Source organism: Echiichthys vipera, assembly GCF_963691815.1.
Source record: "Echiichthys vipera genome assembly, chromosome: 13".
Lineage (NCBI taxonomy): Eukaryota > Metazoa > Chordata > Actinopteri > Perciformes > Trachinidae > Echiichthys > Echiichthys vipera.
Window position 1 is genome coordinate 26479747 of NC_139838.1, and position 13120 is coordinate 26492866.

The 13120-nt window shown below is 40.2% G+C and overlaps 2 protein-coding genes across 5 annotated transcripts in view; one reads left to right on the top strand and one right to left on the bottom strand.

Annotated features, from left to right (window-relative positions):
- The first annotated feature begins 361 nt into the window (after positions 1-361).
- Positions 362-6142, top strand: hsd17b8 (hydroxysteroid (17-beta) dehydrogenase 8). Its single transcript, XM_083925895.1, has 9 exons — positions 362-856; positions 1536-1738; positions 1910-2026; positions 3285-3380; positions 3703-3788; positions 3894-3978; positions 5440-5482; positions 5849-5923; positions 6006-6142. The coding sequence occupies exons 1-9, from the start codon at positions 811-813 to the stop codon at positions 6023-6025; spliced, it is 771 nt and encodes a 256-aa protein (XP_083782021.1). The 5' UTR covers positions 362-810; the 3' UTR covers positions 6026-6142.
- A 1899-nt stretch (positions 6143-8041) lies between these two features.
- Positions 8042-13120, bottom strand: part of col11a2 (collagen, type XI, alpha 2) — a 49699-nt gene continuing 44620 nt past the window's right edge. For all 4 annotated transcript variants that reach the window (XM_083925879.1, XM_083925878.1, XM_083925877.1 and 1 more), the window contains 6 exons: positions 12991-13044; positions 12618-12903; positions 12312-12424; positions 11857-11925; positions 11400-11636; positions 8042-10405 (listed from right to left, as the gene is read on the bottom strand). In XM_083925879.1, coding sequence (XP_083782005.1) covers positions 10259-10405; positions 11400-11636; positions 11857-11925; positions 12312-12424; positions 12618-12903; positions 12991-13044 — 906 coding nt within the window. In that variant the 3' untranslated portion in view covers positions 8042-10258. The remainder of the gene's footprint in view (positions 10406-11399; positions 11637-11856; positions 11926-12311; positions 12425-12617; positions 12904-12990; positions 13045-13120) is intronic.

Sequence of the window (13120 nt, forward strand, 5' to 3'; positions counted from 1 at the left end):
AACACAAAGTGATGAAATATAAACCCACATATTCGCGTTACATGAGTAACTATTTCCCCACTCGGTCAACATTAACGTCAGACTCTGAGCCGCCGCGTGACGCAGCAACAGACGCCGTTAGTCAGCCGTTAATGTAACGGGGCCGTTACCGACATGTCTGACCCGTGACTCTCAGAGAGAAGGCGGTGAGTCAGCACTTTATCCCAACTTTATAGAAACCTCATAAATTACCGATCATCATGTCAGTCGCGTAACTGGCTCCTGGAGCATTTCCGGTCTCTAGTAACGTCCATTGTCTCGCGCAGCTGAGTTCGCTTTCTTGTTAGCTGGTGGATGAGTCACTGCACATTTGTCTTTAAACGTCACAAATGAGAAAATAAACACTTTTGACATTAAAAATTAAAGTTTTTATATTTATTTATCAGTTCGCCGATTTTCTCACTTTAATCTCTATTTAATTTGATCAACGTTAACATTAATATTGTGGTGTTTTCATGTTCGCGGCTACAACAAGCTAGAGACAATAGCATGTAGTGATACTTCCGGTACAGGCTTTCAAAATAAAACTTCATTAGACGAGAGCCGTGTGAACGTTTGTCTCAGTTGTTATGGTTGGATTTTTATAGTGCAACCTTACAGTGTAGGTAGAAAAACAATGCAGTTATTAATGTAGTATATTACGCTCGTCTTTTTCCACAAGTTTGGAGAAGTGTGTTTTTTTTCTTCGTCAAGACTAGCAGCTGTTAGCTAGCTAAGCTAACTTTAGGTTTTGTACACAAACTAAACAACTACCGTGGAAACGAAGTCATCATGGCGGCTGCCGCAAGACTTATATCAAGGTTGACACTGGTCACCGGTACGTGTGTATGTTAGAGAGACAGACAGATATTTAAAGGGTGTTTAAATCAACTAACGCAAGCTTGGTACAACTGCTCTTCAGCTATAGCAAGTTAGATCTGATCCATGACATTCAGTAAAGTGGTACCACCTGGTTCGGGGCTGACATGAATTAAGTACACTGATTATTAAATGAATGAAGGTTAATAATAGTGAAACACATGTATAGGTGTCCCAGTCTGACCAGCAGTCCAAAACACAAAGATATTCACGTTATAGTCACATAAACACAGTGATCAGCTAATCCTCACTTTGGGGAAGCATCCACCAGTGACTGCTAAACATGTCTGGTTAACACATGACTAAATAGTTTAATGAATAGATTATTTTTCTCATCGTTCCTCGGCTATAATATTTTTTACCTCTAATGCAAATGATAAAAGCATAATTTGACCTCTTTCATTTCCAACAGCAGGCATTTGAAGCTAATGCTCTTTGTAATAAAACGTTTGTTGCTTGATGTTGAGTTTGCAGGGAAGCAGAATAACAACACAGATAAAAAAATAATAATACATACAATAAATGTTGGCAAAATCAAGACTTGAGTTATGCATGAAGAGCAGAACAAAAGCTTCGGTGTTTTGGTCGACACGTGCTGTCCTGCTCAGGTGTCACTGACTCCCTCTCTTCCCACACAGGAGGAGGCAGTGGGATTGGACGGGCGGTGTGTCAGCGCTTGGCCTCTGAGGGCGCCTCCGTGGTGGTCGCCGACATCAGCGAGGAGTCGGCCAATGAAACCCTCGGGAGCCTGCCGAGTGACCTCAGAGGACAGGGTCACATGGCGGCTGTGGTGGATGTGTCGTCAAAAGAGAGTGTAAAGAAGCTGGTCACAAGTATACAGGTGTGTATTAAAGACAGAAAACACCTCAACGCAAACTTTGTTTCTATTAAAGTCATAATCTGCAACATTTTCATGAAAATACCTTTTACTCCCTTGATGTGTTAGAATGCTGCAGAGACTGTTGCATGTTTCCTCTCTGTTGACTGTTAACGTCCTCCTCTCCCTCCACAGACGCACTACTTTCAGCCTCCCTCAGTGTGTGTGAACGCAGCAGGTATCACCCAGGACGACTTCCTGCTCAACATGGAGGAGGATCATTTTGACAAAGTCATCCAGGTCAACCTGAAGGTAATACAGCCGTCTCACCTGGGGCCCGCACTTAAGCCAGGCATTAGGAGTTAACAACAGGGGGGGACATTTTCCAAACTGGGACCCTCATCCACACCAACTGCAGCACCACCAGCAAATGTCTGCAATTCTACACTGTTGAAGGACCCCACCAAATATTCAAACACACTATTGGAAAATGGCAACAACGTTTTTTCCCATCGCCAAAATCTAGCCTAACTGTTGAGCGTTCTTTAGCCCTCGTTATTTAGACAACAGGACATGGTTGATACCAATAGACGCCTTATGACGTGTAGTTTAATGACACCAATTTTATTTCCTCTAGCTTTAAAACTGAGCCCACTGCAGCAGCTTTTCTCTGCCCAGCTCCTCACCTTCTGGGTCAGAAATTTGTCCAGTTCCATCTCCGCTCCTTTCATGCCCTTGTTCTCTCTCTATGCTGGCTTTTCTGTTTTAAGCCTCTCATTTTTTGGGAAAGCATTTTGATTTACTTTACATCTTTACTTCAGCATGTGTGTTCTGTTGATCAGACCCCTGCGGTTGGGATATCGAATAACAAGTTGAAATGTGTTTCGTAACAATATATTTCTTTTTAATATAAATACATATAATTTGTGTTGTCAGTCAGTGATATAAGTCAGTAAGTTGTTGTATTTGATTCCATTTAAGGGTCAACCATAGTCCTTTGCATGCCCCCCTCCTGGGGAGCGAGAGTATTGGATTATCCAGCTTTCTTTGGACTTAACTTTTCAGGTTTATCTCAAAGCTGGCTCGCTTTTAAACAAGATAACCACGGTGACCTGTCCTGAAGCTGAACAGACCTCACCTTTCCCTTTGTCAGTCTGGATGCTTCTCACACTCTTATTCCATCACCGCAGCTCAGAATAAGATGAAGAAAAACTCAACCCTCTGTTGTCTTTTCTTAGAAAACAAAATCTACACAATGTTAATTCGCTCCCAGAATTATGAATGTGACAGTTTGAGTATGTAGTAGTAGTAGTAGTAGTAGTAGTAGTATGTAGTGTAGTATGTACCTCATCAGCATTGGCTCTGGCAGAAGAAACATCCCACATTACTTCTTCTGCAGCACATATTCCTCATAGTTTGTTGCTCATCAGACAGCCCTGCTCCAACCTTCATCGCTCTCTTCCTGTTGTGTGAAACAGTGAAAGTTAACACTGCATATTAAATGAAGACCAGAGAACAGAAAAGAATGAAGTGATTAATTCAGTCGTCTTTCCTCCTGCGTCTCTTCCAGGGTTCATTCTTGGTCCTTCAGGCTGTCGCTCAAGCTCTGGTGGCCTGTGGAGCCCCCAAAGGATCCCTCATTACTGTGGGCAGCATCGTGGGAAAGGTGAGAAGCCAGCAGTCACACCGTCTCTGTTGTACAGGATTAATATTTAGCTGAAGCTTTAAAGTTTTTTATCCAGAAACGTTTTAAGAGAATGTCATTTTCTGATCAGCATCTTCCAAAGCATAAGACAGAAGAATGCAGTTGCAGAAATCCATCAAGAATATATTTTTATTCTCAAAAACACAATATGAAAACCAAAGCCACACATTTCAGGAGCTGGTAAATGTGTGTGTGAGTCCTCTGAGAAGGTATCTGGTGGATGGTTTGAACTCTGGCAGAAAAAGCTACAGTGTCCTCGTGTCTGTGTGTGTAATGTTTGTAGGTGGGAAACATCGGACAGGCAAATTACGCCGCCTCTAAAGCAGGAGTGGAGGGTTTAACCAGGAGCGCTGCCAAAGAGCTCAGCAGGTGTGAAGAGTCTGAAGCCACACATCATGACACACACACACACACAGCTAATTACATTCAAAGTATTTTAAACGGAAATAGAAGTAATTTTCTCTTCTTCTCCAGGTTTGGGATTCGGTGTAATTGTGTGCTGCCAGGTTTCATATCGACGCCGATGACAGATAAAGTTCCAGAGAAGGTTATTAGCAAGGTACAACACAAGCACGCACACACACACACACACACACACACACACACACACACACACACACACACACACACACACACACACACACACACACACACACACACACACACACACACACACACACACACACACACACACACACACACACACACACACACACACACACACACACACACACACACACACACACACACACACACACACACACCCCGGTACACACAGATTTAGAAACATGTCATCTATCAGGAGTAAAATCAAGACTGAGGCCGAAACTGCTGCAGTAATATTCTGCTACATATACGGTATATATATATATATATATATATATATATATATATATACGGTATATATATATACATATATATATATATACAGTATATATATATATATATATATATATATATATATACATATATATATATATATATATATATATATACCGTATATATATATATATATATATATATATATATATATATATATATATATATATATATATATATATACCGTATATATATATATATATATATATATATATATATATATATACACATATATATATATATACACAGTATATATATATATATATATATACAGTATATATATATATATATATATATATACTGTATATATATATATATATATATACAGTATATATATATATATATATATATATACTGTATATGTAGCATATACCTTATATGTGCAAGTGAAGCCATTTAAATAAAGTTCAACATTCACCAAACAGAAATGATTAAATTAACATTAAGTAAATGGGGGGATCTGGTTGAACCCTCTAATATCAACTAACAAACTCATGTTCATGTCCATTAATCAGAAGATTATTTTTATTAGTTTGGTCTCTAAAATTTAAGAAAAAGTTGAAAAATGTGGATCAAGATGACGTCCTCTCGTTTAGTCCATAACTCAAACATAACCAGTTTTCTGTCATAGAGGAGGAAAGAAACTATTCACATTTAAGAGACTTTTGACTTTTTATCAACCTGATAAAATGAGTATGAAAAATATAGTTACAACTTATCCATCATTCGAGTCCAATCACATGAAACCTGTGATCGTGATCGTGACAGTGCTCCTTATTTTATTTTTTATTTATATATGAACCTTTATTTAAACAGGTCAAATCTCTTTGAGACCCAGGGTCTCATTTGCAAGAGAGGTAGGGTTAGAGTTAGAGTTAGGGTTCAGGTCGGCAGCAGCAAAACACAAAGTTACAGACTGACTGAACACACAGGAGACACAACACACAACACACAACACAACCAGTGAAACAGTAAAATAATGCCGTACAAAGGGCAAAGAACAAGTTAAGTACAAGTTAAGTTATGTACAAGTGCAGACCCCCACAGACTGTCTCAACAGCCTTCCTACAAGCAGTCTGAAGCCCCCTAAAGAAGTAAAGCTGCTCCCTAAATCTGCACTTTCACGCTGTTTGTGTTTCAGATGAAGTCCTTGGTGCCTTTGGGAAGAATGGGTGAGCCTGCAGGTCAGTGAGGACTCTGCAGACCTGCACACTGCGTTTCATTGACTTTCATAACTATTTATAACTCATTTTAAATGTTTAACACTAAAATCTAAACTTCGAAAACAGTTTCCACGTTGGTCTCAGGTTTCTTATTATACCAGTTATAAAGATTTTGGTGTCGTGGTGAACGTTAAAGACCTTGAAATATGATTTGACAGTTATAAATACTTCTCCTGCCTCTCCATCACTTCTCCACACATCAGTTTTTCTCCTGCACAGAGAAATGAAGGACACTTTGTCTACGTGTGTGTGTGTGTGACTCTGACCTGCGCAGTTTCCAAGACAGGGTCACACTGTTGACTCGTCCTTCTCTTTGTCCCCCTCCAGAGGTCGCTGATGTTTGTGCCTTTCTTGCTTCAGATGACTCTCGATACATCACAGGAGCCAGTGTTGAAGTGACAGGTGAAGTGAGAATCAGTTACCTGTGAAAACACTCTGAATTTCATTCCTCTTCATCATGCTCATGCTTGTGTCTCTTTGTCAGGTGGACTGTTCATGGGATAAGTCGTCTGTGAAGAGGAGGGCAGCTGCTTCATGGTTGATTTGATTGTTAATAAAAATCTACTTCAGTTGCACTTTAGTCATGATTACTGATGATTATGTTTCATAAACCTGACCGTGAACATGTACTGTACTGTGTAAAGCCGTCCTTTCTGCCAATAAACATGTTTGTAATATTTCTATACAGAATCTTGTATTTTATTTTGAAAGCTCGGAATTCAAACTATTTTACTTTTCCCTTTAAAATGTCTGTAAAGCTCCGTCCTTTCTTTCCTGACCCACACTAACTGCACTCAGGGCGGACATTAAAGACTATGACATACTATACTATGAATTCTTAACGACTTCTTTTACGACATACTAAACTATGAATTGTTATGACATACTAAACTACTATGACTTTTTTGGGGGGGCTTATTTTTTCGACACACTAGGATTTTTTGGCGTTTTTTCAACAAACTATGCCGTCACTGTTGGAAGCATCTTTTGGACATATTTGGACTTTTTGAAGAGGCTAATTTTTTGAACGCACTCTACTATGACTTTACTTAATAAACTATGCTACGACTGTTTTAGATATGCTCTCCTACGACTGATTTAAGCACTTTTTGGACAAATTATATTTTGACATATTTTGACTTTTTTCGACATACTTTGACTTTTCTTGACTTTCTCAACAAACTATGCTATGACTGTTTTATTTTGACCTTTTTGACTATGACATGCAATACTATGACTTTTATAAAAAGGAGTCATATGACTTTTTCCTACAACATACTATACTATTACTTTGTTGTGACAATAGCCAGTATGACGTTTTTAGGACACACTATACTATGACTTTTATTGAAAACATCCCGGGGATCCTCACATACTTACTGAGTTCAGAGTTTTCAGTTGTCTTGCAACCATTAGCTTTTTATAAGTTGTCTTTCCTAACCCGAAAGAAGCTTGTTAAGGGTAGTAAATCTAAGCTATTGAAGTGAAAGTATTGAAATGCACTGCAAACAATTAAAATATAAGGCAGGGCAACACAAACTATTAATGAGGGCCACTATTGCCCCGCAGGCCGCACTTAGAAACCACGTATTAGATCATTTAAGTAATGTTACATGAAGGGTTAAGCTGTTATAATCATAGTATTAAAATGACAAATGTTTAATGTACTTCTTTGAGCGGTCGCCACTACACCATAGCTACAGCTGTACAGTACATACAGTTTGAGCTGTACCGTGAGCCAGCAGGGCTTCAGTGCAACCGCACGTGTCAAAGATAGTTACTTCTGAGATAAAACTGCTTTAGCTCACACAGATGTTTTGATAATGAGCGTTTAGTTAGTGGTAGATGATATTGTCTATTATTAAACTACCTGTGTAAATGAGGAGCAGCCACAGGAACTATGTGACAGGGGTTTGGAAGAAAAACAAGAGTCGAGCAGCTCCTTTTAAAAGATTATATATTACAGAAAAAAGAATTTTTAAAAAATTACTTACACACATTATAAAATAATACTTTTTTCTCTTTTCAGCACCATATTGTTCGTGTTGAAACATTTGTCTTCAACACAGTATAAACAAATATTTGAGGTCATTCTCTCTGGAGAAGCTCAAGGTCAGATTGTTTTCATTTTTAGGTTTTGGCCATCCTGCCCCGTTTCCCTGCTTAGGTACAAAAAAAAAAAGACAATAAAAAAAAACAGAACCCTAGTATGATACCGCCCCATAGTCACGTTATACTTACAAACAATAATCTTATTAATCACTTTTAGTCCCATGGTGGCTGACAGAGCTGTTTCCTCCCTCTCTCATCCGTTCTCCTGCCCGCTGTCTCAGATAGAAATTTAAAGACCAGACGAATGTGTGTCAATATTGGTAGCACCTCAGTGTAGATCAATGCAGGGTCTGACTCAGCAAAATGTGTTTCTGTGATGCATTTCAAAGCCCAGTGAAGCACTAACCTGAGCATGAAACTGTATACGCCAAGTCAAACAGTGGCAACAACAAGGACATGTGACAGAACTGGAGAGTCACCATTTAATCATTACAGAGGAAGCAAAATTTAACAGCACAGTACAGTTGTTGAAAACACTAAAAAGGGAAAATTACAATAAAATATGGCCACAGATTCTTTGGTTCTACAAAAGGAGTTTGGACAGGGCGTGAACAGAAGCACCATAACTCAGGCTGGCAGTGAGTTTAACAAGTGAGTCGCTCGCTTCACTTGACCTTCAAGTGTCAGCTACAGGAAATAAATACAAATGAAATATACCACATCTGACTGGAATACTTGGTGGTCCGTGTATTTTTTTAATCTCAAAGCACCCTGTTTGTTTTAAATAAATACAATAGAATATCACTATTTCTGTACAAATGGAATGTAATGCACATTTTCCCCAGTAAAAAGCTTCATGAAATTGTAAAAGAGACTAAAGGAAAAACGAAGGACTCAAAGTGAATACTAAAACGTTTATGCTTTGGTATAATTAGCACCTTGCCACGTAGTTTCTTTCAAGAAAAAGAATTGCTGTATGAAAGAAGAAGGTGGGAACTTTGAATCTCATATACATATTTAAACCTTGATGATGTTCTGCGCTTGGATGCAAAATTAGAAAATGTATTCTGGATGGAAAACAATAATCAAAGTACCCAGAAAGTGACTCAGCAAATACTGGACTGGTGTGTGGTAGCGACCCTGGTAGCCTGATCCATGATCTAAAGAAGAAGCATCAGCCCTTTTAAAAAGGCACCGGTAACATGCAACAGTACAATAGTGTCAAGTTCAGCACAGTTTACAAAGAAGAATGGCTTTAAATTCACTGATCTAAGATCTTCTATCCTGCCTCACTGCATGCAGCAGGTTTTGTTCAATGATAACAAAAGAACATTTCAAAGAGGGCTGAGGAAAGATCGCCCAGTTTAAAAAAGAATAAATCCTGTATCACACCGGGCTCCAGTAACCCTGCTGCATGACACCAGAAAGATAATTTTAATCATCAGTTTGAGATATGAATCACATTTTAATAAAACTGCGAGGAGGTCATGAAGACAATATTACAAAGAGAAGGAAATTCACTTGGTGGCAGCTTAAACAAGGCAAAGAAAGACCCAGCTGGTATGATTGGGTTAATTCCCTCTTTTTATTCTGGGTGGAAGCTGGTGGCTTTTATTATTTGGTTCTTTTTGATTTAATAAGACTAAAGCTGAGAGTTACTCTGTTTTCAATGTGAGCATCGTGACCGACAAGTCACTGGATTTTGATTCATTTCTTACAGAACTAGACCCGACGAGTTAGCCCTGTCAGAGATGGGCCAGAGGTTTGTTTTAGCAACAGCTGAACATTTGCAACCACTGACCGCTGTTTCCTTGTCATTTTGATGTCTGTGGTTATGACTTGATTTTGGTTCATGAGTAGAAAAACTTCTGGCAAGAGCAAATCAAATAAAAAGTTGATTCAAAACTCTCAATTCTGAGCAACCGTTTATCTAAATGACTACAGGATGAAATGCCAAAGCAGTGAACCAAAGCACACGATTTAACTAAAACATCTAAGACGCAGACTGCTACAGAAGGAGCCTCTTGCACCTCTTGTCCGTCATGAAAGCGTGACTGCCAACCACGTTGCTCACAGTGTGAACGTGGAATTAAGGAAATGGAAATAAATGTCCAAGTGTGACCCTTTTTTGGGAGGAGGAGGATGGGGAGGTAGAGCGGGTGAGATGAGTGGATAAAAAAGAACGACAGCGGGGAGGAGAGAAGAGTGAGAGGGGGATTGGAGACAGGGGGCTTCGGGACTCAAGTTACCGGCTTTCCCTCTTTCTCAGGCCGGCCCCTTTCGCTGCTGGTAAAGAAAACACTGTTTTATTCCGTAGAACACTCTCTCCTGGTTTTTTCTTCCTTTCTCGCGGTCGTGTGCCCAAACGATGGTCTCATCTCCGCAAGTTTTTTTTTATTTCACTCCTCTTTACTTTTTTTGACGTCCATTAATTGTCGGGAGGATGTTGCTTTCCCCAGGCACGTACTTGAGCGTGAGTGCGTGTTTGTCTCAAAACAGCATCTGCGTGTGTAAGTGTGTGTGTCTGTGGGTTTGTGTGTGTGTGTTTTTATATCATTTACAAGTTAATTTACAAATTACTGGGCATGTATGTTTATCATATATAAGTGTGTCTCTAAGTGCATGTGTGTGTGCGTGAGTATTTGCACGTGTTGTTCTTTGCATGATGTGTGGATGTGTGTGTTTTTAGCCTTGGAAACAGACAGGTCCCACTTCAAAGCCAAACTGCTGGTTGCTCTCCCCAAAGTCTGACACCTTGATATCCAGCAGAGGAAGATGCTCCACCTGTGGTGTGTTGATCTCCAGGACTGTTCTGTCAAAGCCCTTACGATACTGCGGAGAGACAGAGAGAGAGAGAAACGTGTCAGAAACAAGATATGTACCACATCTGTAAACACAGATTGTTTATCTATGGTTGCATTTAGGTATTCATGCATGATTTTAATTATGTTCATATTTTGAAACATCATATTATATATTTTGGTTTTAATGTTGGTATTCAGATATTCCTTAAAACAACAATCCTAAAAAATTCATCCAGAAGACACGGCACAACAATGTTCAGGGTTACACTATATCCAATAGACGGTAGATTGCAAAGGGTTAAGTTAAGATAAATACTTATTACATTCTGTAAACGTCACCACAGGGGAGAATTAAGTCTTCAGGGCTTTCAGCTGGAAATCTCTTGGTTACGTTTATGAAAAGATTGTCGAAGGAAGCCCTGAAGGCCCACTACTCCTGTGTGCTAAATGTTAACAATAAATTAAGGGTAAGGTTCACAGGGACAACAACATAGTTTAGGAAGTCTCAGTGGGCTTTTTTAAGTTGCAGTGGTGTGGTTTCTCCTGTGATTCTCAACGAAGGGGGAAACAGCATTCTTTCGTCTTATATTTTGTGTACTTTAAGTAAGTTTACTTCATGATATGTGACGTCAGAGTCTAAGCTAACAATATATTCATTCTAAGAAAATATCAATAGCATGTTGAACAGTTGTAGAGGCAGGTGGGGAACCCTCTGACGTTCATAAACTTAAAGGTCCGATGAAATGTTCCTAATGTGATGCGTTTCCTTTTCCTGGGACATTTCATACAGTCTAAAGACATAACACAGAGAGTGTGCAATCTGCAGTGAAAACCAAGTGGGGCAGTTTCCTGTGATAGAACAGGAAGAAGTTAAAAAATGTGTTGTCTGCTCTAGATGTTGGATGGGTTATGTTTACGAGTGCATGGAATTGAGTCAATATCGAAGATACACTTATTTCCAGGATGACTCGATAACATGGAGTCTTCAACAGCGTAGAGTTAGTTTATGTGTGTAAACTCACAGAGCAGCCATCGACCAAAGCTTTGATGTAAGGGTTGGTCTCGTAGCTCAGCTTGTCTTCGTTGGCTCCCAGCAGGTGCAGCGCCCTGTTGTAATTGTTCTTGGCGCTTCGGTCGGCCCAGGCCACTGAGCGGTGGCAGTGGTAGGTGAGGTTCTGGCGGGCCTGGACGCTCAAGAGGCGCAGGAAGCCCAGCTGGACCACACCCACAGGCTCACCGGTAGAGTCCATGTAAGTGAACTGGGAGGAGGAGGAGTATGAAGAGGAGGAAGAGGAGGTAACAGAACAGGATTTGGAGGAAGGACAAGCAGATAAAAGGAATGATGAAAGTGAAAAAGGGGGCAAGAAGGGTAAGAAGGTGAGTTGGGAAGAGAAAATAGATGATGAGAACAAAATAGAGGCTAATGAACTAAAGACTAAAGTTTTACAGCCAGATTTCATGTCACAGAGGGTTGCTAACCTTACTACCAGTGGTAAACTGACTGTACCAGGATCCTGGAGTCTCGTTGTCCCAGGAGCTCATCTTCACCTGCCACCAGAATGATTCACATCAAATAGCAGTTTGATTTGTTTATTTTGGCACAAATAAATAAATGCATCTTGTGATGGAAAGTAAGACTATTTTGCACCAACCTTAAGTTTTTCTGAATCATTACAGAACTTGTTACAAATGTGAGAATATGAAAATCTTATTGAGCAGATGCAATTTGGAAATTAGTTTCTGGAATGTGGACAAACCTCCACCAACACTGATTAGTATTCCACCTTTTTTCTTTTCCACAAATGCCCTTTCCTCTACATGTTAAGGTTAATGAAATTCTTAACTCAGACACTTCAGAGTTAGTGTTGGGAGATTCAGTTTCCCAGGATTTTGAGAAGGTTTTACAGTGCTGTTGATTATGTGGGCTGACTGACCGTGTTGATGCTCTTGCTGGGGTACAGACACGTCTCTGCTCCGTTGGTGAAATTACAGAAGACCTTGAAGGAGTCTCTGGAGCAGCCCTGGTTGGGGTCAATCCAGTACTCTCCTGCAGAGGGCGACAGAGAGAAACAAAGGTGGATAAAAGGTTAAAACTCTTAAGAGTCTAGTTGTGACTTATTCAATGTAAAAAAAGACTTGTTGTTTAGCATCGTCCACATGTTGAAACAACAGTCATCGCAAACAACAGGACCAAAACCAGATGAAGTGAACATTACTACATTCAGGGCTGATTCCCTTACCGTCTTTGAGGTCTGGCTGGCTGAGGTGCAGGTCTTGGCAGGTGCGTGCAGGGCTGTCCTGGGTGCCCAGAGGGAAACGCATGGTCTCGATCTCTTGTCGCAGTGAGTTTAGAGAGCCGAATATCTCCTCCATGCCTTCGCTGCCCATCAGGAACTCAGTGCCAGTGGCGTCAGATGCAGGCATGTCAGAGTCGGTCTCGGGAAGCAGCTGGCTGGCGTCGATGGAACGCTTGGACTTAGGACTCCTCTGGATGGGCAGAGGCTGAATGACCTCACCTGGTGGGCCCTGGGGAGCAAGGTTAATCAATTAACTGACGATCAACAGTGAGGTGCAATGAAGTGAGCAGAATTTAAATGATAATGAAGTACTTACTGGAGGTCCAGGGGGTCCTTGTACACCCTTTTCTCCCTTTGGACCAGCTCCTCCCTAAACACAGCAGCGAGAGGAAAGATTCAAGAAGCAGATCCACGTTGATGCATCTTTTGTGAACAATTTCATCAAT